This window comes from Cavia porcellus, unplaced genomic scaffold, assembly GCF_034190915.1.
Source record: "Cavia porcellus strain 051 isolate PalLab524CR breed Dunkin Hartley unplaced genomic scaffold, mCavPor4.1 scaffold_22, whole genome shotgun sequence".
Taxonomy (NCBI): Eukaryota; Metazoa; Chordata; class Mammalia; order Rodentia; family Caviidae; genus Cavia; species Cavia porcellus.
This window is the reverse complement of record NW_026947505.1, coordinates 17975220-17999862: the sequence shown is the minus strand read 5'-3', so window position 1 is coordinate 17999862 and position 24643 is coordinate 17975220. Positions and strand designations below refer to the sequence as shown.

At 36.8% G+C, this 24643-nt stretch overlaps 1 protein-coding gene across 6 annotated transcripts in view; it reads left to right on the top strand.

The window, feature by feature from the left end:
* Nucleotides 1-24643, top strand: part of Lama2 (laminin subunit alpha 2) — a 553946-nt gene that overhangs the window by 447140 nt on the left and 82163 nt on the right. For all 6 annotated transcript variants that reach the window (XM_063232872.1, XM_063232874.1, XM_063232873.1 and 3 more), the window contains 5 exons: nucleotides 1108-1270; nucleotides 2153-2363; nucleotides 9428-9544; nucleotides 11065-11228; nucleotides 12528-12666. In XM_063232872.1, coding sequence (XP_063088942.1) covers nucleotides 1108-1270; nucleotides 2153-2363; nucleotides 9428-9544; nucleotides 11065-11228; nucleotides 12528-12666 — 794 coding nt within the window. The remainder of the gene's footprint in view (nucleotides 1-1107; nucleotides 1271-2152; nucleotides 2364-9427; nucleotides 9545-11064; nucleotides 11229-12527; nucleotides 12667-24643) is intronic.

The following is a 24643-nucleotide window of genomic DNA, read 5'->3' as shown; positions in this document are numbered from 1 at the left end:
ATAATCTGACCTGGTGCTCAGGTTGGCCATGAAACCGTTCCTATCAATTACAGGGGTGTAGGAAACTTCTCTAAGACTAAATCAATCTTGAACATTCACTTTTAGAGAGAGATTTCTGATTTGCACTGAATGTTCAAGGTTGATGATGTCCCAAAGAAGTCTTCAGATACTCCCTTAAAGAGTAAGAAATCTCTCCTGGTCAACCCAGAGTGCTCACTCTGGAGCTTTTTGTAGGTAATATTACAGAAATGAGTATTCAGCAGACAAAAGAGTTTGAGGAAATATTTCCTTTCAACTCACCAAATTAATGTTCCATAGAATACATTTCTGGAAACTTTGGTCTCAAACTAATGGGAACAGCTGTGTAAATGTTCCAGCTCACAGATTTTTTAAACTTTTATTTGACATAGCATTCTTTTTCCAAATGAAATCTTGCCCAGAACACCAACCTATAAAACAGATTCTTGGCAGGGTAGGCATCATCTGTAGAACACCTGAAGTACCTGGAGAATCCTAATATTCCAAAGAGCACAGCTTGAAACCCCATTTAATGCATAATAAACATAGACTCCCAGGATGGATGTTACTGCTGGAGGGAATCTTTGAGGCCTCACCTATAACTCTTGTCACTGGACCAATGCTCCTGTTAAAAAAAAAAAAGTGCAGAAGAGCTCTGTGGAAATGCAAGGGCAGGTTCATGTTCAGAGACCACATTGCTAGAGGCCTTTCCAGACTCACTCGTTTAAAATGCACTGAGTAGGACCGTCTCATCAGGGGTGCCATTCTTGATTTTTCAGCTTCAAGCATCATACTACCCATGTTGTTTTTGCTTCTCACCTTAAGGGGGTTTGACCTTCTTTATTTTTATTCCACTTGAGGTCAAAAACACTACACTTCAATTAGCCCCACAAAAACTTAACGTGGAGAACGATGTCCCATTGCCTTCACGGTTAGTGACTGTCCCTGTGACTGCCTTTTTCCCAGGGGAACACCCCTGGAAAATGACAATTCTTTGGGGGATGGTGGTAAAGAGCAGATGTTCAGCGCCACTGTTGCTAGTGACATTTTTGTTGCCTCGCTTGCAAAACCTTGTTTTATTCCTTGCAGATGTAAATGAAAAAGCTGTGAAACTAAATGAAACTCTAGGAATTCAAGACAAGGACTTTGACAGAAATTTGCAAGAGCTTCAGAAAGAGATTGATCAGATGATGAATGAATTGAGAAGAAAAAATCTAGATACACAAAAGGAAGTTGCAGAGGATGAGTTAGTGTGAGTAGATCCACTAGAATTTTTCATTTGATAAACTGAGCTTTGGAAATTCCTTATAGTTTTCTAAATTCCTGTCTCACGTGTATGCAGAAGGTGCTTTGTTTTCTGAATTGAAGATACTTGCTATTTATTTTGCATTTACTTATTTAATTATACCTTTCCTTGCTCTAAAATAGATGAAAAGTATAGTTTTACCTATATAAAAATCATCAACTAAATGATTTTTTGGTGGCTTCTCTTATATAATCAGCTCAGTGGAATTGCTCTATTAATTACTTGTCTCTGGGACTTTGAAGCTACCAGTGGATTTCTGTTTTAATAAGGCCATCTTTGGATGAATAAAGTTATTACTTCACCAGTCCATCCTACACATTATTATTTTTGAAAATGTAAGAAAGTGAAACCCATGGAACATGCAAACAATTTTGGGGGGAGGAACAAGTGAGAGAAATAAATCAAAAAAAGTTATTACACTAGCAATGAAAAGATGTCTCCATGACCAATTTGTAAGCAAATATGTCAGTATTCACCCCTTATATTCAAAGCCATGGAGAAAGTGTCTGGTTTTGGTGAAACAGGTGGCTTTTTTGTTCAGCAGTGTGAAGTGAATCATACAACTCACTTTATCTATCACATTAGGAAAGCGACATGAATGCCTTCTGATTAACAGTGTGACAACAATTTTAAAAGATGGTAAATTCTGCATTAAATTAAAAAGTTTGCCAACTTTAGAAGCAGTTTTCCAACTCAATTTACTGCGCTGTGTTAGCTGCTTTGCCTGTTCCCTGTTCCTCTCTTTTCTATTTGCATCTCTCTGCTGCACAGCTGACTATCAGTAACCCCAAAGAAGTAACATGTCTGTGCTTGGGCCGGGGGTTGCAGAGCTTCGGAGGGCCTGCTAATGAAAGTCAACAAGCTCTTTGGAGAGCCCAGGCGCAAAAATGAAAAAATGGAGAAGGAACTCCAGGACAAACTAGCTGACTACAACAACAGACTTGATGATGCTTGGGACCTGTTGAGAAACGCCACAGATAAAATCAGAGAAGCAAATCGTTTATCGGCCGCCAACCAGAACAACATGACTGCTCTGGAGGTGAGTCTCGGGTGGACCTTCATCTGTTTCAGGAATGGAAGTAGCATTGAGCGTGGCCTGACAGTCAAGATAATGCATTCAGGACAGCTCTGAAAGGAGACTTCTCAGACGCAGGACAGAGAGTGTGCCTACCCTGAAGGATCATTTTTCACTGAATCATATGAAATTTAGATAATTTAGATTATTGAAGATTTTTAAAGTCAGTATTGCATAGTAACTGAAATGATTTCCTAGAAGTCAAGGAACTTTAGTCACAGTGACAGCTGTGCCATTAACTTCATGTCTGGTAGGACCAGCCAATGACCCTTTCTAAGCATCCTTCCCTTAACCCTGAAATGAATGCATTAGACTACGGTGTATGTAGAGTATTTTCAGTGCTTAAATCACATGGCTTTGTAATTCACCCAACCGAATCTACAAACCTGGTTCACAGATCTGGTTGTGAAAAATCATAAATGTTCCCTTCATCTCAGTGACTCTGCCCAAGAGTGAAACAGTTCACTCAGAGAGCAGAGCTTGGGAACATGATGGGTCTCTTTGTTTTCACAATGTGCTTCATGCAAATGGCGTCTTGAAAGGAGCTCACAAAAACACATCCAAGTCTGGGTTATTTCTGCCTCTTTTCTTGAATAAGTCAAGTGATGAGGGGCACCCTTGTTACAGAGGTTCTTAGGTGCTACTAGATCTAAAACAGATGCTTCCATCATTCTCTTCTTTCAGTTTTTTTTATTTTCAGATACTTCCTTATTGTTAACATGGTAAATAATCACTTTCAACACAGTTAATAGCCAAAGCCTTATCTCATATTCAGACCAAGGCGCTTTCTCTCCAGAAACAACAACTTTTCCATCAGATCTGAAAGTGGCAGCAGGTCTTTCTTCCTTCTGGAATATAATTTTACCCTCAACCACAACTCAACACTCCAGTCTGGTGTACGATCTCAAAAGTGTTGAGTGATCATGATGGTTGAGTAAAATGACACTGGATTTTTAAAATCTGTTTTCCTTGGGATTAGGTAAGAGAATGAATTAAGTTTTTCAAAAAAATTGTTTTGGTCCCCCTGAGTCTTTCCACTGGGATTTTAGCCTTACCATTTTGGTTGAAGCTGGAAATGGCTCAGTTTTCCTGTAACTGATAAATCTAGTCTTAGCCAATTTGAAGTCCATGGACACACTAGCAGTAGGTTCGACAAAGAGCCATCTGGAGAGTTGGGAGACAGGCGCCTGCCCTGTCACAGACGCCAGCATGATTCATCCTCCAGGAGACACCCTGGTGGTGTACCTTCCCCTCAGGGGTACCTCTCTATTTTATTGCAACAGTTTAGGAAATTAAAATTACCTGTGTGGGAAACATAATGAGCATTTGCAAAGTATTTCAAGAAGAATTATAGTGACACAGTAAATGGTGCTTTCAGCCATTCCTTCCTTCCAGTGATGTTTAAAACCAAGAACCATCATTCCTGGGCCCCCTAGAGATGCCTGGCACTTTTGTAGTTGACACTGAAGTTCTTTTTTTGTCTTTTCATTTTATACGCCTTGCTTAACTCAAAGATTGATTGAAACTTACTGGATGGAATAGGTAACTAACTCCATCAATGTGAGGAAAGCACGGGTTATTTAAGTTTCCCTTGGTCCACTAAGGTCGGTATAAGAACAACTTTAATAAAAATATTGCTTGGATTTTTTTAAACCTTGATTTCCACACAGACTGCGAGCTGGTCTGGGTGTGGCCCAGTGTCCACATCTTCAGACTCCCTCATTCATTTGATGACCTTACTGCTTTAAGGAGAAGAGCTTTTTGGCCCACTGGGATCCCTAATAAACTTTTTAAAATACACCTTCATTGTTGTCCCCGTGCTGCTAATAACCATGACTGAACTCATTCTTTTCTGTTTATTTAAGCCACTAAGCAAGTACCTTGTGTGACTAAACACTTGTGTGAAGTCCCTGTTGCATTCCCAAAGTGTGCTGAAAACAAACTTGATTATTTCAGACACTGATTGTCGTATGTTGTCCCTACAATAGCAGTGTCAGCATCACCTAGAAACCTACTTAAAATGCAGTTCCCCAAGCCCCACTCCAAAGCTCTTGACTCAGAAACCCTGAAAGGTTGGACCATCTGAGTTTTACATGCCCTCCTATGATTACCAGAAGCCTTACTTTAGAGAATGATTCATTCTTTATGAATCAAACACCATCTCTGGTGATTCTGAGTAATTTGTGTCTAGGATTCGGTACACACCAGCAAACCACTGAGATGATCATGGAGGTAGAAAAGCCCTTAAGCAAAGCTAGTCACCTCTGGTCCCAGAAGGGCTTCACAGAGGCCCTGACACTTGTACTAGGCCCTAAAGAGTAAGCACAAGTTAGTAAGAATATAAAAGAACATTCCAGGAAAAAGGAGGAGCATAAGTGAGACAGGAAGAAAACAAATACATTTGAGAGAAAATTCTGTGGTTGTCTGAACTGGCATACAGATTACAAATGAATGAGTAGATGAGACAGTGGCAGATATAGGTAGGGTCCAGACCTTGAGGGAGAAGAGAATGACACTGAGGCTAAACTAGGGAATTTGACTTTCATCTTGAAAATTATAATAAGTAACATAAAGAATCAGAGATTAAAATTACATTTGGAGGAATTTGCCTGTGGTTTATGTAAAGTAGGAAATTGATGCTATATTGGAAAAAGGTATGACATTAGGCTAGGAAAGTGGGCTGGGGTAATATTCAAGTGTATTCCAGGAAACCATCATATCAAGGTGCTATTAATAATCAGAGTAGGAAGCTGAATAGGAGTGATCCCTGGCCTCGTAGAACTTGTAGCCTCCTGAAAACTTCAAACATTTCATCCTCTCATTGAACGCAATAGTTTGATTAGCATTGACTGAAAAAACCAACACAATATTTATAAAAACTGTGGCATCATACCAGAATTGAGGGAAGTTGAAAGAAAGAGAGAATAGAGTGAGGATGAGCATAAACCTCTTAACATGTAAGATAACCTCAAGGCACGTTAAATAGAGCCAGCCAGTTGATTCACAAGCTGTGTAAATGTCTGCTGTAGGAGATGGCTCTGCGAGTGGTGTCTGCAGACAGGGTATGAAAGACAGCACAGCCCTCTGCAGATGTCCTTACAAGGGTATCCCCAGTGATGAAGAGAAAACAAGGGTCCTGCCAGGCAGAAAGAGACGGAATAAGGCCCCAGCAAAGCATGTGCTTTGAACCATCTGTTGCAAAGTCTCCCTTTATAACCTTGCTACAAAAGAGTTTGCAAAGAAAGAGAAGGGTAAATTGCTAAAGGATAGATAAGAAGAACCTTTTCGGAGGTTCTTGAAGAAGTCACTGTCCCCCAACTACAGCAAAAGAAAGGAGTTCAAAGTATAGCACTCTGGAATGAGTTAAGATCTAATTAATTAAGTTAAATATAGAAATATAATCAACCTTGTTATCCAAAGAAAATGGTCTAGCAATTTAGGCTTGTGATATATTTTGAAGAATAATTTTCTCGCTAGAAACTTTCTCATTTGTTCTTCAAATGGTCTAAGCTTTCTATCTTAAGTATTTTAAATCCTACATCATTCTCCATCATTCCATATTTTTAATCATTTTTATAACACTTGTTCTAACATTTTCTCAAATACGCATTAGTTCACTTATTCATTTTCTCCTTACTTCTCTTCCTCTTCCTCTAGAGACATCACAGAGAACATGCCTTCTTTTCAAGTATCCCCAAAGCCTAAAATAGTGTTTGGCAAAAAAGCAAAACAGATGCTTTTGATGCAAAAGTAAAAAACCATAAAACAAATGCAAATAAATATTATCTCTACACTTTCATCAATATTTGGAAATTGCAAATCTGCATCTTCCTTCATTTCAAAGCTAGAGTCTATTAACATCTAATCTGAAATTAGACACCTCTAAAATCTCTTTAATCTTAGATCATCATCTCTGCTTTAATATGATAAAGAACACATTTTGATCTTTGCATGAAAATCAACTCCCTAAAGTGACTCAATTAGAGCTGTCTAAGAGATAACTGACTAGCTATGGAAACCGATGTAAATTTAGCTCTTCACTTAACACACATGTGAAAATATTCTCCTCCTTCCAATTGTTGAATATTTTATTTTATTTTATTTTATTTTATTTTATTTTACTTTATTTTACTTTATGCAATGCTAGGGATCCAACCGAGGGCCTTGAACATGCTAGGCAAGTGCTGTACCACTGAACTACATCCTCAGCTCTGGTAGAATATTTTAAATTACTTTGATGCATCGTGTCAATTACCTTGATACATTCTTGTACCTTTTACAAACAAGCCATGTTGCAGAAAACAACAAAAAAAGACTCTACAATTTCTGCACATAGTGTAACTTGAAATCAATTCACACAAAAGTCAAAGACTATAATCAACAGTTATATAAAAGAATATCAGACCCTTAGAAGAGAAGTTTATGACTTGAAATTGGGAATAATGAGACCTCCCACTACCTTTGCTAGGAAGAGGACTTAGCCAATCAAAACTTCCCCTGAATTAGCCAGATAGGGTGGGTCAAGGAACCAAGGGTCATGAGTCCAAATCTGAGGCATGGACATCATTTTCATTTATTGACTCAAAACTATTTATTGAGGAAACTGTTCTAGCTAATAGAGTTACAGAGACATATAAGGCTGCTTTGTGGAATATTCACTAAAACAAGAAACAGGCGTGTGATATGGCTAGAAGGTCTGGATAAGTGTGCTGACTTCTGTAAGATGTGATCATATATGATCCATCTGTGACACTACATGTTACATTCAGTGGAGCAGATTTCAGGTGGCCGCAGGTTTCCACCAGTCCCTGTAGGGCAATGTCTGTGATACTAATTATCTTTATGTTCACTAAATCATCTGTACTTTTAGAAACCCTAGAAGACATAATCAAGATAGTATGTATTGATAAGCAAGATACTATATTGTTTAAACTCAGTTTTGTACATTTCTATAATTTATGGACACCCTACAGCAGTGATGGCGAACATTTTAAAGCTTTCAGTGATACAAACAGCTCACTGTGGTACACATGCCACAGGTTAGCCACCACTGCCCTGTAGGATATAATTCAGATAAGTCAGTATTAGAAGAAATAACAAGGTAATTAGCACAATAGTTAACAATTATGTAGTGTCAGTGTGTGACAGGCAGGGCTCTAAGCCACATTCTCTCTGCGTTCACCGGGCATATCATCACCAGAGATTCTTACTGAAATGCTGCTTCGGAGTCAGTAGTTCCCCCTGAAAGGACCAAGACTGTGGATTTCTAACAAGCTCCAGGTTGATGCCTGTGCTGTGAGGAATGGGCCACGACTTGTGCAGGGAAAAACGAAGCAATATCCATGATGCTGAGTTGCTCGCTCAAGACGTCCCAGATTTCAGAGCCAGGATTCCACCTCACAGAATGATTGGGATGCTGATGGGTCCTACAGATAGGTTGTCAAGGAAGGGATCATAAAACAGGAAAGGGAGGGAGGAAGCCTGCTGAGAACAGCAGAAGAGCACAGGGAAGAGAAGACTGCAGATGAAGCTCAGAGGCCATGAGGGAGACATACTTGGTAGCTTCTCAAAGTGCTTGATGCAGAGATTAGGAAAGGAAGTTAGACAATTAGCACTGTCCCAGTGCTAATAAAAAGTGTGACTTCCATGACAGGAAAGACTTTCCTTTTGCAGTCTAAGAGTCAAGATCTATCTTTAAATAGACTGGGCTCACTTCTTAACCTACACTGTATGAAATGTGACATCAGGTGTATCAATGGTTCCTTAGGGCTGCTATAACAAAACACCAAAAATCTGATGGTTTATAAACAAAGCCAGTTTACTTCTAACAGTTCTGGAAGTTCAGAAATCCAACACAGGGGAAGTGGAAAGTTGCTGTCCGGTGAGGGACTGCCTCCTGGCTCACAATCGCCAGCATTTTGCTGTCCCCTGAGATGGAAAAAGGGTGAACAAGCACACTCACGTGTCCCTTCCAATAGCACTGATTCCATCTATAAGTTTTCTGTCCCATGATCTCATCAAAGGCCCCATTTTTGAGTACTAACACATTAGAGCCAGAATCTCTATGTACAAATTCTGGGGACCCAAGATTTCACACTGTGTATCATTTGTTCAGTGTTCTGTTTACTTAAAGGACAAAGATAGGACAGCGAGTATTAGAATTAAATGAAACAAGCTTGTAAACTGTCTGCAAATAAACTGAGATCTAAGTAAATATAAATTACTATGAGTACTTGGGCAAAAAAAGCCATAAATGGCCAAGCTTAAATTTTAATTGCTGCACTTAAATCTATAGGTAAAACAAAGCCTGAAAGAATATGAAGGTGTTGAAAGCTCAAAGAAAATAACACACAAAGAATTCTCCAGATAGAGAAACGGCAGAATTTCTCCCTCATCGATTTCCTTCTTCTAAGCCAGGAATGAGTTTCATGTAGTTTTGAGACAACCTATAAGTTCCAAAGAAAAGTTAGAGGCTGCTCTTACAAAACAGTCCATTAGGTTTGTCCTTCGAGGTGATGGTTTCTCTTTCCTTTGAAAAGTATTTCCCCTGAGTTTTCTTTTTTAAAAATCCTACTTCTTTGAATTTTACAGAATCTCTGTAGAATAAATCTGCTTATGTTTAGGCTTTTGAGGTAGTCGGTATACAGCTGCTGGAACTCCTATGTAGTTCCAATCTAATCTGGTCACCATCAAGTGTTCAGGAACATATTCCACACTTACGTTGTAGTTAAAAATGGATGTTCTAGCTTGCTTTAAAAATAATTTTAATCCCGTAACTACTCTCACATGACTTTTTTTCACTTGGATGATTTGCTTAAATGGGAAGGAGAAATTACCTGTGTGTGGGCTCAGAATAGAACTCTTGGGGGACTAGCTGCATAGTTTATAACATTCTTATCTAGTGACGGTGCCAGCACTAAGTGTCTTGTGTGTGGAGCGTTCAGACAGGTCAGTAGGGCCAGTGAAACAAAGCTGTACAGAGTTTTACCCACGTGGCATTCTGATGTCTTGTTCTTCCTGTTCTGTAGAAAAAGAAGGAGGCTGTTGAAAGTGGAAGACGACAAATTGAGAATACTTTGAAAGAGGGTAATGACATACTTGGTGAAGCCAACCGACTTGCATATGAAATCAGCTCCATCATAGAAGTGAGTATTTGACAAATCTAAGGCAAGAGAGAGATGACGATGCCATAGGCTCTCATAAATTGGAAAGAAGGAGAAATCTCCGTAATACATGTGAATACTAATATGTGTTCTCTCTGGTAGCAGAAGTTATTTAATTTTTTTTTCTTTGAAAGAGAATAAAAACAATCAAAACAAACCAGTGTAAGAGATACAGGACTTCAAAATATTACAAAATCAACAATAGTTACCATAATGCCTCTTGATGTCTTCAAAATAACTGCAGATAACTGCAGATAACTTCAGACATAGTAAAAATGAAACAGAACAGAACAGAAACAATAAAAACAAAACAATGAATGCAATAAAGAATTTCAGAACAAGACAATAGTAAATCCAAAATTGCTACCATAATATGTCTTGCTATCTTTGAAGTAGCTTTTCCTGCCATCGGATTTGACAATCAAACAAAACAGAATAAAACCCAGCAAAACAATGGAAATGATATAAGACCTCAAAACAAGACCATAGGGATTTAACCATGGCTGCAGCCCTCAGAAGGAGATTCCCCCTCTAAATGCCACACTGCATACCGCTATCTTCTGAACTTGTGATCAGACCACTGACCCTAGACCTGCAGTGTTAGTGAAACACCAAAGCACCACAGACCTCCAATTGCATTTCACCTCCATATTCACCATCACAGCCTGTGTTTCTCCAGATAAGCAGATCATTTACAGTGGGGTTGGGGAGTTGCTACTTCTTGTTTGCCAGCCCGTGCTCTGGAAGGGGCTGGGGACTGTCTATTCCAGTCCACCAGTGGCCTGTGCGTGGTGCTGGCTCCCAGACTGGGCTTGCTTGCTGGTGTTGCCTTGTTCTCTCTACCCCCAGTCTGACAATGGCACTGACTCACAGGGAGAGGCTGAGGTCTGTCTGTTACAGTCCGCTGGTAGCACATGCATGGTGCTGGCTCCCAGGACTGGTGGTAAAATTTTGGGGGCTATTCTATTATGACTGTATCCACCTATTGATAGCAGTTAGAATGTCACGTTTTTTCCAATAGACTTGTGTGTTTGTGTAAGGCTCCTCACACACTCACAAACCTGGGCTTTACTTTTTCACAGTGATGAGGAGCCTTCCTTGTTCTCAGAGCAATACTTGCAATCTGTTGAAACATTATATAACATTAGTTAAAACCGAAATGTAAACCATCAAGCCGCCTTTTAATATATGGTCTAATGCATTAAACTGCGGTAGATAATAACAGAAGTGCAAATGATCTAAAAGATCCTAATGACTGTCATTTATACATTTATAGCTATAAAGTGACACTTTTTAAAAAAGATTCTCCTTGGTATACAGTGGCTTCCTAATTTTATTAAATTTTTATTAAATAACAACTTTTATTCTCTGTACTCTTTTCTTGCAATGCTACTAAAGTTTAAGTTGCATGAAAATACTAAGTATATGTGGTTATGTCTCAGTGAAATTGGTAAATTCAAAGAGACTTGCTAAACATGTGATCTCTTCTGTATACACATCAGTATGTTGAAGACCTTCGGAGTAAACTGCCACCAATGTCAAAGGAGCTTACAGATAAAATAGCTGAACTCTCCCAAGAAATCAAAGACCGGAAGCTTGCTGAGAACGTGTCCCAAGCTGAGAGCCACGCAGCTCAGCTGAATGAGTCATCTGCTGTCCTTGACGGGTATGTCATTTGTTGTTGGAGATGTCTGTGTATCTTGACACTTATCTGAAAGTTGTGACAGCCATAAAGGGTAGAGAATCACTTTCAAGTCTTGATTTCTATAATTACGAACAAAAGAATGACACAGCCTTTCTGTGAAGGATCCTAATTAAGAGGGTGTTGGCAAAGTTCTGCTGGAGAAGTATCAAAAGTCTGAGTTAAAAGTGGACTCAAATATGGCTTGTTAGGAAGTGAACACAGCCTTAGGCTACACTTAGAAAATGATGTTTTTGTTCTTTATTAGAAAGCACCCCAGTTGCCTTATTAGCATTTTAAATAATAATATATAAGCGCACGTTTTGCTTCAAATTTGTTTTATATTTCCAGTGGAATCAAAGCAGCTCATTGTTAAAAGGTGCCTTTTGAAAATGTGCCCCTCTACATAGCCTTTCAATCTGTTTTTTTTTTTTTTTCTTTCTCTTTATAACTCCGGGAGAGTACTGTATATTCTCCTGTGAACTAACTGCTAACTACAGCTGCTCAGTATAGGATGTGGGTCGCAAGAGAAGAAGGCAGGAGGGAGAGCCATGTGACTTATAAAGAGCCCTCCAGCTATAACTGATATGTTGCCCTGCAGTTTTGTGATTGACATAATCAATACAGTAGGTCTTGGCCCTAAGAAAAATTTTCTCAAGTGATTCTACATTTAAGATACATCATATACAGAGCTTTGTTTCCACACTTGATACTCAACAATACAAAGCAAAATGTTATTGTTTAAAATCCCTAGATAATATACATACAACTGATTTTGCCAGTCAAAAGCGAAGGAATGGTAGGTGGAACAGTAAGCCAGGAATCAACAGAGCAGGGACCTAAATCCTCCATTAGTCAGTTAGGGACGTGTTAGTCCTGCAACCTGAAGCAAGTCAGTCAACATACGGAGATTTTGTTATCTTCCTCGGGGGGAGGTTCGCTTACCCCACAGAGATTTTGCAAAATTTATTCATTGTGGTGCCAGAGCTCTAAAACTTACTGCATCGTTCAAAACACAGGTGAAAGGTCTTCATGCTTGGGTGCTGTAATCCCCTGGAGGACGATGAATGTTTAGGATGTGTTAGTAGAATTTCATAGTTGAATTGTTTGGAAATACATTTAAATGCAAACCTATAACACAGTACCATCGAGTAGGCACTCACTATGATGTGGAATTCTCACACTGGCCATGGTCATTTGGAAGCCACGTTGATTGTCACTAGGTTGGCCCTCCTTGGAGTGATAACTTCTCTGCTTTTCCTTTTTGGGGGCTCATTCCAACAGAATTCTGGAGGAGGCTAAGAACATTTCCTTCAATGCCACTGCAGCCTTCAATGCTTACAGCAATATTAAGGACTACATTGATGAAGCTGAGAAAGTTGCCACAGAAGCCAGAGGTCTTGCACATGAAGCTACGAAACTGGTAAGAAACAAATAACCTTGTGGACTACAATGGAAGTCCACATTTTCCACTATATTATGAAAGTAAGTTTTGCAACCTTAAGTAAACTCTTTTTTAAAAAGCCTAGTACATTAGGATCCTTCTCGTGAAATATTTTTGAAGGCTACTTTTAAATTTTGTACAAAATAAATTCTCAGTGTGCTCCCAACACAACAGCACTGTCTTCTCAGTCACCCACTTCTTAGAGTTGTCAGCATTTTGAAATTATCGCAAATGCCAAGTGCATTTCTGCCACCAACTCACAAAACAAAAACAGGCAGACAGAACCCTCCAGACAGAGAAATTCATCACTATTATTCTACATGTCATCAGTTAAAAAAAAAAACACCTTGAAAATGAATACCGTTGCTTAGCATCACACACCACTGAATATGAAGTTTGGCCACAAGTACACTTTTTACCAAATACATCAAATCACATACTTCAAAACTCTTTTCACTATGTTTTTAAATTGAAAAACTCTTAACCAATGGATGCTGTCAGTGTTCCAAATATATTTGGAACTAACATTTTAGAGTTTGGAGATTTCAATTTATCTTACCCTACTTGAGTATCATCAATGACAAACTTTTATCTTTCATATGCAAAAAAAAATTTGTAAATAATTTGTCAGATAAATCTTGGTAATACTATTGTAGATGAACAAACACTTTGCAGGAATCATAATTTTAATTAAAAAGATCATAATGATCATTTATTTACCCCTTTGCATCACACACAATTTCCAAATACATCAGAAATTTGAAGGGAAAAGAAACCCTGACTAAATATTTGACTGTCAAAGAAATATACATAAATAATGCTGCTGTGGAAAAAAACAATATTTTCTTTGTTTGGAAATTGAACAAAAATATTATCTTGGATCTCAGGAACATTAGAGATAATTACCACAGTCCTAGGAGGGTTATTCTGTGATCTTAATGAAGATAGCATAGTCTTCCAACAAGAACCACTCTGTGTTTTCTCTCTAATGAGCTCAGGCAACGCCATATGTTCTATTTATTTCTTGTTCAAAATTGTGATTATCATTGCACAAAGTTTCCTAAGCTCAGTTAATTTTTCAAATGGAATTGGTTTTTAAATGTAGCCTGAATTGTATTCATTTTTATTGATAGCATTCTATTTTTCAACTTCACCATTTTCATCCAATCTATTTTATGGGATGACCATTGCCAGCATGTAGGCTAAGGCCTGGCAACCAGTAAGCATTCATGAATGAATGAATTTCATTACATTTAACACATTTTATGCTCACTTGCAATATTTTGTGTAAATGAAAATTTTGCTCTTGTCATTGCTTTGTGCTTATAAATGTCTTCTAACATTTAGTGTTAAAAATCTATTTAATTTCACCTACACTAGTATTATCACTTCATATAGAGCAAACCCTCAGTTTCTACTGAAATGAACTGAATATTTACTTCTCCTTACCACTGCTGCTCATGCCCGATAAGCTAACCAATCTGTGATGAGGTGTCATGTGTTCTCACATGTCCCCATGTTTCATTATTCCCTTTCTTTTTCCACAAGCCATGTAAAATTAATTAAATGTCTGAAAAAGTACAAGATAGTTGCTAAGGAGAATTCCTGATGTATTAAATGGCTATCAGCAAATTTAAAAAGACTCATCTGTTCAAGAAAGCTTCTCAGACTATATTTCATGAGCAGAATGAACTACACTTTAATCTTAAGAGGTTATTCTGTACATACCATTATCATGGAGCTAGATTTTTCTGGAAAGAAATAATAGTCAAACATGAGGCTGAGAATGAGATTTGGTATTGTTAGTAGCATGATAGACAAACACACAAGGATACAATCAGAATTATTATTTATGAAAGAAGTCAAAGGATATTAATACAAATGATTCCTCTACTCATTTGAGTCTGCTCTTACAAAGAAAAATAATGTTTACAATGAATCGGAAGGAAACAAAAAAATAAATAAATACAGAGTAAAAAGACCTGTTGGAAAATCAATAACGTAACACGCCAATGTGAAGAAAACAGAGATAAGGTAATTTGAGAAGACATAATATGAAGTATTTAAAATACTATAGGAAAAGAAAGAAATGTCAGATACAACCTGTAAACATAATTAAGGCTTCATTTTAAAAATAGCTTCAAGTTTTAAGATTTACTGGCCTAGGTATTAACACACAGATAATTAAGAATGGAATTGAAAGGAAAATATGAGAAGTTGAACTTTTATAAGCAGGAGAAGGCTATATACAATTTAATTTTTTATTTTAAAATACAAAAATCAGAAAAGAAAAACAAAAAGCAAGACATAAACAACGACAGCAAACTCAAAATAATGACAATATAGGTTTTCAGATCAGAATGAAAGACATTTAACAATGGTTGTTATATTGCATAATGTTCTTTTTTTTCAAAGACAGAAAAGAAAATTTTAAAAATAGAAAAACAGAAAAGAAGGGTAGATCAATACTGAATTCAAAAAAATTATCATCATAGAATCACTAGTTGTCGTCTTAAAAAATAGTTGCCAAAGTCTCAAAAACCAAAGGATAAATAGTGGCTAGACACTCAAATATTGACAATGCAAATCCTTCTGTTCAATATTCCAACAAAAATTCAGTAATATGGCATCTGTCTTGCACACTGTACATACCGTTATGTCCTTTAGAGCACTTTCCTTCCCTTTCACTTTCACAATATCTATTATACTTTTTGGATCCTATTATTCTGTCAGTTTTTATTAATTTTTACATATAAAGGCCTCAAGACCATCCTTTTTGATAGCTGAGTAGTATTCCATTGTATAAAATACCACATTTTTTTCATCCATTCTGCAGTTGAAGGGCATTTTGGTTGTTTCCAAAATTTATCTATCACAGATTGTACTGCTATGAACGTGGGTTTACATATATCTCTGTGACATAACCTTTCAATTTTTCTGGGAAAATACCCAGGAGAGGAATAGCTGGATTGAATGGAACTCCCAATTCTAGCTTTTTGAGGAATCTCCATACTGATTTCCACAGTGGTTGCACCAGTCTGCACCCCCACCAACAGTGGAGAAGTATTCCTTTTTCCCCACATCCTCACCAACATTTATTATCAATTGTTTTCTTTCCGGTGTGAGATGAAATCTCAGTGCTGTTTTAATTTGCATTTCTCAAATGACAGTGATGGTGAACATTTCTTCGTGTATTTACTTGCCATTTGTATATCTTCATCTGAGAACTGTGTGTTCATCTCCAATGCCCATTTTTGGAATACAATTTAAATTTGTAAAAGTATTCCTACTGCTTATTTTACATAAGAAGTATTATTTTAAGAAATGAGGCATTATGAAAAGAAAAGCTGATGCTACTTTCCATTAGTGTTGGATGAGGAAAGCATTATAAACATTTGTTCCCATAAGTATAAATTATATGATAGCCTCTCTTTGGTAAGTATGAGGAAATGAAGAAAGGAAACATGTCACTCTTTAGATAGCAGAGTTCAGAGAAGCACTAACTTTTAATTAACTTCTCAACAGTAATTGCTTTGATTCTTTAAAAAGACTATGAAAAAACATTGAGACAGCAGAAAAACCTTTTTTAAACGTCCAGATCATAAGCAAACTTGAAGTTTGCATGACCACAGTGTATCATATTTTACAAGTTGATGAGCAAATAGATTCCACATGCTTTTGGATCCTATAAACAACATACATTTATCTGGCCAATATAACCTTATGGGACCACCAGCACATATGTGATTCATCTGTGCCCAGAACATCCTTATGTGGCATCTGACTGGATATGTATTCAGAGAGGCATAAATTATAAAGAACTGGCTCATGCAATTGTGGAGTCTGGTGAGTCTAAACTTCTCAGGGCACGCTAGCCAGCTAAAGAGTTAGCGACAAATTAATGTTACAGTCTGGAGTCCAAAGGCAAGCTGGTGGCAGAACTTCTTCAAAGACTCTCAGATTCTTAAGACTTCCTTCACTTGTTGAATGGGACCCACCCATATTATGGACTGTAATTTGCTTTATTCAAAGACCACTGTTTTAATTATCAATTGCATCTAAAAAAATATCTTCACTTCAATGCCTGGACTAGGGCTTGACTAAACCTGTGTACCATAGTCCTATAATTTTGTTACTTAATATTAACTATCACAAATAGCTATATATTTCATATAGAGAGAGTAAAAATGTATAAAGTGGGGAATTTTCAATTAATTCTATAAAAGGCAAAACTTAGAAAGAAACAAACAGTAACACAGTAGATATAAAGCTTTAAATATGATATAATTAAATCTACATACAGAAGTCAAGATAACATTTACTAGTTACCCCAGGAAATGTCTCCTGAAATTTCAGAGCTAAGCATAATTTTATTGTATGTCTCACATCACAATTCAATGTACAACATACAAGCCTTTTCTGTGTTATAGTTATACCATATCATATAGCTGCCCTGATTGTCCTAATAAAGATAAAACAAAGTAAAAAGAACCTTTCCAGCTCTTACCTGTTGACTTGTGTGACCTGAGCCATGTCTGGTCTGATTTTATTTGATCAAAATTAGTCATGTGTCTAATGTAATTATAAGTGAAGTTGGAAAAACAGAAGGCACACAAAATGTGTGGTGAGTAGCAACTATCTTGGCTTCAAATTCTCTTCATAATAAAATGAAAAATCAAAAATTTAAATTGCGACTTAAGTAAAGATTTTCATGATGGATTAATAATGCTTCGTAAAGATAGTGGTCTGTGTGTGACTTACACAAAATATTGGTAAACCATGAAGGTGCAGAAGAAATGATCAGGAGTGATAAGAACCAAGAAAGAATGAAATTCTGATGGAAAGAAAGCTGTTGTAGCAAATAGGGCTAATAAGTTTATAATGGAGATACTTGGCACAGAGTCATCACAATAGAATAAAAGAACAAGTTAGCAGAAGATTTAAAAATAGTGAATCTGAAAGGTCCTAATAATAAAGCCCAAGTATAAATAATTTAATTCTACATGCACCATTGGATAAAATACTCACAAAACTTAAAAAAAAAAAAGAGGCCACAAACTAAAGCACAAGCAAAGTATCACCAAGTTCTAATAATCCAGTGGCACCTGTGCTGCTTCTTTCTCTGAACACAAGGCAATGAAATTACAAGGAGATGAAAAAATATTGGCAAAAATTAGTTTTAAAATTAAAAACACACTTCAAAGTAACTGGAGTCAAAGGAAAACATAATATGAAAATAAACCAGACACACAAGTTTAAATATCACATGATTTTTCTTATGTGAGAATCCCAAAGTACAAATAATACATTAAAGAGTAAAAGTAAAAAAAAAAAAAACAGATAACAGGAAACATGAGATAGATCTTAAACAAAAAAGAAAGAGGTGTGGGGTATAAAAAGAAATAAGATGTGCTACATACATGTACCAACTCCTCACAACAAATGTAATAATTATTTATTGCAAACATGTACAAATAAAATTATAATTTAATTTGAAAAAAGGAGGATAAACATACTTAGCAGAATCAAAATGAAGCTTCACAAAATGTATGGGAGTAAATTAAGGAGCCCCTAAAGGAAATGTATAGCTGTATGTACAATTCTTAGTAAAGGTAAGACCTGAAACTAATTTTCTAAGGTTTATGTTCAAGAAGTCTCAAAATGTACAATGGAAGAAATAAAAATAAAAGCAGAAATTAATGATTTGGGAAAAAAACATTAGCCAAGGTTGACAAAGCAGAAAGCTAGCTCTCAGTATAAACAGGCAAATAAATAAAGAAGATGGAAATAATTAAGTAAACAAAGAAATGACACAGACAAACCAGATTGCAAATGAAATGAGGACCATAACTATAGATACTATATAATTCTAATCTGAAATAAATATACCAGATTATATAGGCAACTTCTTCAAATAAATGTAAGTATCCAAATAAAGTGGGCAAGTACCTATATCAAGATTTAGTCAAAACAAATATGTAAACTTGAGTTAATTAAACCATTAAATGAATCAAATCAGTGTAATTTACCTACACAAAAATAACAAAATTTGCTAAAATTTCATGCAAAACATTCCAAAGAACACAAAAAGGAGAAGAATTTCTATAGCCTATTGTAGCAGGCTGATCCAATCTTAATGGAAAAATTCCATACCATGCTAAAAAGCAAAACTATAGGATAATTATTTAAATACAGATACCAAATTTTTAAAATAATACAAATCCAAATTTACATATTTTAAATACCTGGTCAAATATAGAAAAAATTTTCAGATATGGATGATGAGAGTACAGGTGTCTGAATTACTTTCTCTTCTTATCTTTTTTAATTTTTTTTTATTTTGAAAGTAGTAAAATACAACAGAACAAGACAGAATAAAGGCAACTGAGACAGTGTAGTGAAATTGGTACAGAACTTCACAGCAGGTTATCAGGATAACAGTTATAGGTATCACAGTATATCTCGTTACCTTCACAATAGTTGTTCTTTCAATCACGTATATCAAAATAAAATGAAATACAGAACATTATAGAACTTATCAAAACAGAATATTGAATAGAGAATTACCACTAATCAGAATAAAGCAAAACAGTAGTAAAAATATTTGCCTTCAAAGAGATGGTAGAAGGAAATCTCCCTTATTTGTTATGGTCAGTCTCCCAAGAGATGCTCAGATCTCTGGTTCCCATTTGCTAATGAGGGGACATGGAAAGAGGGATAGGGGAAATGGGATGTTTGACTCTAGGCCGTGCACCAGTAGGTTCATGATTGCTTAGCAGCGAGGCAGGCTGGTTGCTTGGTTTCCCAGTGCCCTGAGTTCCAGCATGGTGTGGATCTCAGGAGACACTGGTGGTTCTCTCCCTGGAGGGGCCATAGTCTGCCACATCGCAGCCACTTACCAGGGAGGCAGGCTCCTCTCTTCTTATCTTATGCTTAAGTTATTTCCTTGTTAAACGTATTTTGGAAGAAGAGATAGATCAATCCTAAAATGATAAAAATTAAAAGCATAAGGACAGTAGGATTAAAATGCCTTAGGGAGTAAAACAAAATCCTTTGCCCTTTATACAACAAATCTGTTTCTTTTTTCAACTCATAAGGCATGCAAGTTTTAATGTCTCTTAAAATGAACAGTGAGGGAGGTAACTTAAGCATAACTCCCTGATCTGACTTTTGCCTTACCGTTAAACTCACACCCCAAGAGAAACCCCTTCTCAATCTTCTCCACATTTTTCCTCCTCCTCTCTCTTACAGATGCCATTACTATGTCATCACAGCTTTTTTTTTTTTTAACGTGGAACACCGTCTTTTTAATTACTGCTATACTAAATGAGATGTGCTTCACTTAGGGAATCGCAACCCATTTTCGTTTCATCCGTTTCCCAATATAGGAGCACCCTGGAGCTTAGGTGCTTTATTGTTTGTGACTGATAGAAATACACTTAGAGCTGTGTTTCCTGCTCCATTCACGGTGGATTCCACATACAAAAAATGCAGTTATTTGTGCCCTCATCCTCCCCTTTAGCTCCCTTTTTTTCCTTCCTTCTCAGCTTCTACCCCTTTCATTTTCATATTGTCAGAGTCAGTTATATTTATATTTTATCAAAGGCCATAATTGTTCACGGCAGGAGGCAGAAGTCTCTTCTTCCTCTGGAGGTAGTTTCCTCAAGAGATTCCCTCTGATTTTCTTTCTTCACTTGGGGCAATTGGTGCCTGGTCATTCTGTGCGGGAGGAGAAGGGTATTATGTTGCATCAAATACCTGACTTGCAGTGGATTCTGTTTTTATTCTCATGTCTCACTCCATCCTTGATCTTACATACTGTTTCTGAGCCTGGCCTGCTTCAGATTCTTAGTGCCACCTTTCGACCTGGTGCCCTACTGTGCAAGGTGTGGGTTGTAGGTAGTAAATACCTGAAGAGGCCTGTTGGCGTGGTTAGGCAGAGCCTCCTCCTGCTGGAGGGAAGATGCCTCAGCTGAGGCCAGGCACTTCTTGATCTGCTTCCATTCACTCCCTCATAGCTTCATTCCCCGCTGACCTCCCCTGAACAGCCATGGCCCTTTGGTCCCTTGGTGCTACCCTCCAAACACATTCGATATTTTGCTCAACATTTTACTGAAATATTCCCTATTTCTGAGTAGTGTCTTGTCTTCTTATATTTCATGACTTTCATGGCAGAAGTACACTTGGGGACTCCTCTGGCCGGTGCAATCTTGTGGTGCATTAGAAGAGGCTTCTCCCCTGGGCCAGACACCCCGGGGCACACACAGAGGGGCAACCTCTGGCCAGACCATTGCCACTGCCTGGCCCTGGTACTCTATATTTTCACAGCCTGGTGATGGTAGTGTTTTCATTTTTCCATTTTTCTTTTTCCCAGAAATAACTATCTCCAGAATTAAAATTAAGACTGACAATATATTCTCCAGTGGGTAGAAAAATGCCTAACCAAGAATGACTCTGAGTATTTTACCCTTTTAATATTTCACAACAGTATTCTGGTAGCCCTTGGTAAACAGTAAGTGAGCACTGAATGTAGGCTGCTCTCTCCTCCCTTCAAACTGCAACCACGCAAGTCTCCTAAACTCACCCTGATCCAGAGCCTCGGAATTCACATGACATTCGTGTTACCAGAAGAGCGAGGGAAGTTGGATCAATAAGAAAAATTCAAATAAAGAGTAAAGTTATGTTCTTTTCTTATTTAGTTTGAGACTGTATCTGAATATTTGCTTGAATGCAGATATCATGTAGGATTGTTTTAACGGATTAGAATTAAGTATAAGTAGTATGCTGAAATATAATCAAAAGAAAACTCTAGCTGTCAGAATTTGGAGATTATAAATCAAGTGCACATCATGTAAGTAGTGAACTGTCTGCTAACATAAAAACCTTTCCAAGAAACATTGTATAATCTGTGTTGTTAACTCCATTGGTGGTATTACTATGGTAAATATATGTTCCAGATATTTTTGCACAAATTGGTGACATTTGTGTAACTGTTTTACAACTAAATATATCAATATCACATGCCTGATTAAAAATATTTTGAAAAGTTATCTTTAAAAATGCATTTAGGGAATGCATTTTTTCAATATTTCTTTGGGAAATATACTTTTTTATAATAAGAATATTACCCCCCTGATTTTAACTTTAATTTGACACACCAAAATATAAGTTTTTATGATACATACTTTACATTAGCACCCTGCAGCCAATCACTAAACTTATAAGTACCCTGCACATGTCTTAAATGCATGTCTTTATTGAAAATTTTTCCAATTTAAAATCCTTTAATTTAGCTTGTCATTTTTGCACATTAAACTTTCTGGAAATATAAAGATCTTGTCTTCTTTAATGAACAGCACAAGCAACTCTTAAACTTACATATTTAGAAAATAAATTATTGGGTGCCAATTTATGAGCCTGAAAATTTACCTGGAGGTCTCCTTACATCTTCTTCCCGGGATAGCCAAACACTTGTGTGTTGTTTCCTTCCATCATGGGAATGATCATTTTCCTGCATGGTGATTTTCTATTTTGTCTATCTATCCCACTCCAACGCCATCGCGGGAAGCATAGTCATTTCAGACTTAATGGAGTTCACTGTGCTGCATGAAACATCTAAAAGCTTCTGTTGGGTAACTTAATAAATTCATTCATCAGTTAATCAATGACATTATACTTTAACACGAGTCACTATGAATATTTAACAAATAGTAGGGAAAAGAAAACTAACAACATATTAAAAGGCAATTAAGTGGCAAATCCTGCATAAAATCTTTATAGGTTTTCCCTTTTCATATTTCCTGTATGTTTCCTGCTCTGTCTTAAAAATATTTCACATTTTCCTGAGCGAGTATGAACTGATAATACCTGAGCTTGCCTATAACTATAAATTCTATTTTGTACAATAATATATTTTATATAATTTATTCATCTATATAGGGATATATATACAAAGTGTTAAAATTATATATAAAAAATGCAGGCTCTAAAAAGCAAGAAACAAAATACCTTGCAACTCTAAGAAGCTCATTTATATTGCACACATACTGTAGACACAGCTCAGAAATTCCGATGTGATGCTTATTAATATGTATGAAGTATAATTAGCTTGGAAAATGCTGTTTCATCACCTGTCCTGATTCTGTTGATGTGCTTCAGTAACTTACTTAGCAATGTTGGAAAAGGGTCTTTCCAAATTCCAATGAGTTGAAACAGTTCTGCTCATCCATAAGATGTTAGTGTTTTCTATCTCCTCATCATATGAGAAGCCAGTCTTTTAGACCTGGGTTGTCAGCAGATTGCTTATAACTGACAGTTGTGTGCCATAAGCTCTTTACTTTAGCATTTTGGAGCAAGTCTGGAAACACTGAGGCATGTCTTATTCCTCCACAGCTCTTAAATCCAAACCTTTCAATTCTACAGCCTTTGTCTAAGGTTTCTGCTCGCCTTTCTGCCTTACACTGATGGCTCTTTATTTCACACAGTTTGTCAGTGTATCTCTAGCACTGATTATGCTTGGCTAATTTGAAACTTTAAATGATTCCAATTTGCTCATGCTCAATTTCCTTAATCTGACATTCCAGGAATGGGCTGTGGTCCTCCAAACTGAAATATTTATTCTCCCACTCACACATCAAAGCGTCCGGCCTGTCTGCTCTTCCTCACACAGCTCTTCCTACACATATACCTTTCCCCTTCCTGCCTAAGCCATCGACTTCCTTTTATTTGAGCAAGAACGGTTGATGGAGGATCCAGGGAAACATCATCAGCTTCTTAAAAAGCAGGAAGGACAAGATGCCTGAAAGCAAAATGGGGACCATATTTGGAAATGCACAAATATAGAAAATATCAGTGAGGGCATCAGTAAATAACCTTCAGTGACGTCTCAGTCTGGCTGCTGCTGAAGACACAAGGGTGCCATGGAAGAGCAACGGTTCATCATCTTCCAGCCAGGCTAATAACAGGAAAAAATGCCAAACTTTGTCAACTGCCTATATCATCACAACTATGGTGGAGGCAAAGGAAACTAAGAAAATATTTTGAATAATTTCATGCACATATTTCAGTAATTTCAGCAAAATAAACAACAACTTTTAAAAACCACTATCTTGGGCTGGGGATTTAGCTGAGGAGCATTAAGCGCCTGCCTGGCAAACACGAGGTCGTGAGTTCAATCCCCAGTACTGAAAAAAAAAAAAAAAAAAAAAAAAACAAAAAACCACTACCTTACCCAAACTCACACACAGGTAAGTTACCTATAGATCTACCTTCATTAGAGAATCGAATTTGTAGTTAAAAACCACACAAACACACGTGCTTCAGTTCATCAGTTCCAGATGAGTCACTTGAGAATTCCATCAAATACTTAACATGGAAATAACAAATTCATCCAGAAAATTAAAGATGAGAAAATATGTTACACTCCTTCTGCAAGGCCAGCATTATTCTGGTAGCAACACAAAGCAGACATGAGGAGAAAAATAAATTACAGGTACATGCCAAAATTCTTAACAAATTATTAAAAGAAAATACTAACCATTCATTAAAAGGATTATACACTGTCTCTACATGATATTAACTGGAGAAAGATAAGATTTATTTAAGTTTTGAAAAGCAATCAATATAATTTGCCATATTAATGGACTGAAAAAGGAAATCTTGTAATATTTCAGGTAACAGAAAAAAGTAACAAAAATCTAACATATTTTGCTGAAAAAAACTCTCAGCATACTAAGATTAAAAGGGAATGTCTCTACCTGATATCTGTGGAAATAAATTATTTTAGAAGACCTACAGTAGCTTTACACTTAATAATAAAAGATTGGGTTCCTGTCAAGGACAGAGGAAAGGCAAGGATGTCTGCTCTCATAACCTCCATTTGACATTGCATAGGAGGATCTAGCCCTTGTAGTAGATGAGAAAGAGGAAATAAAAGACATCCGGATTGAAAGCAAGG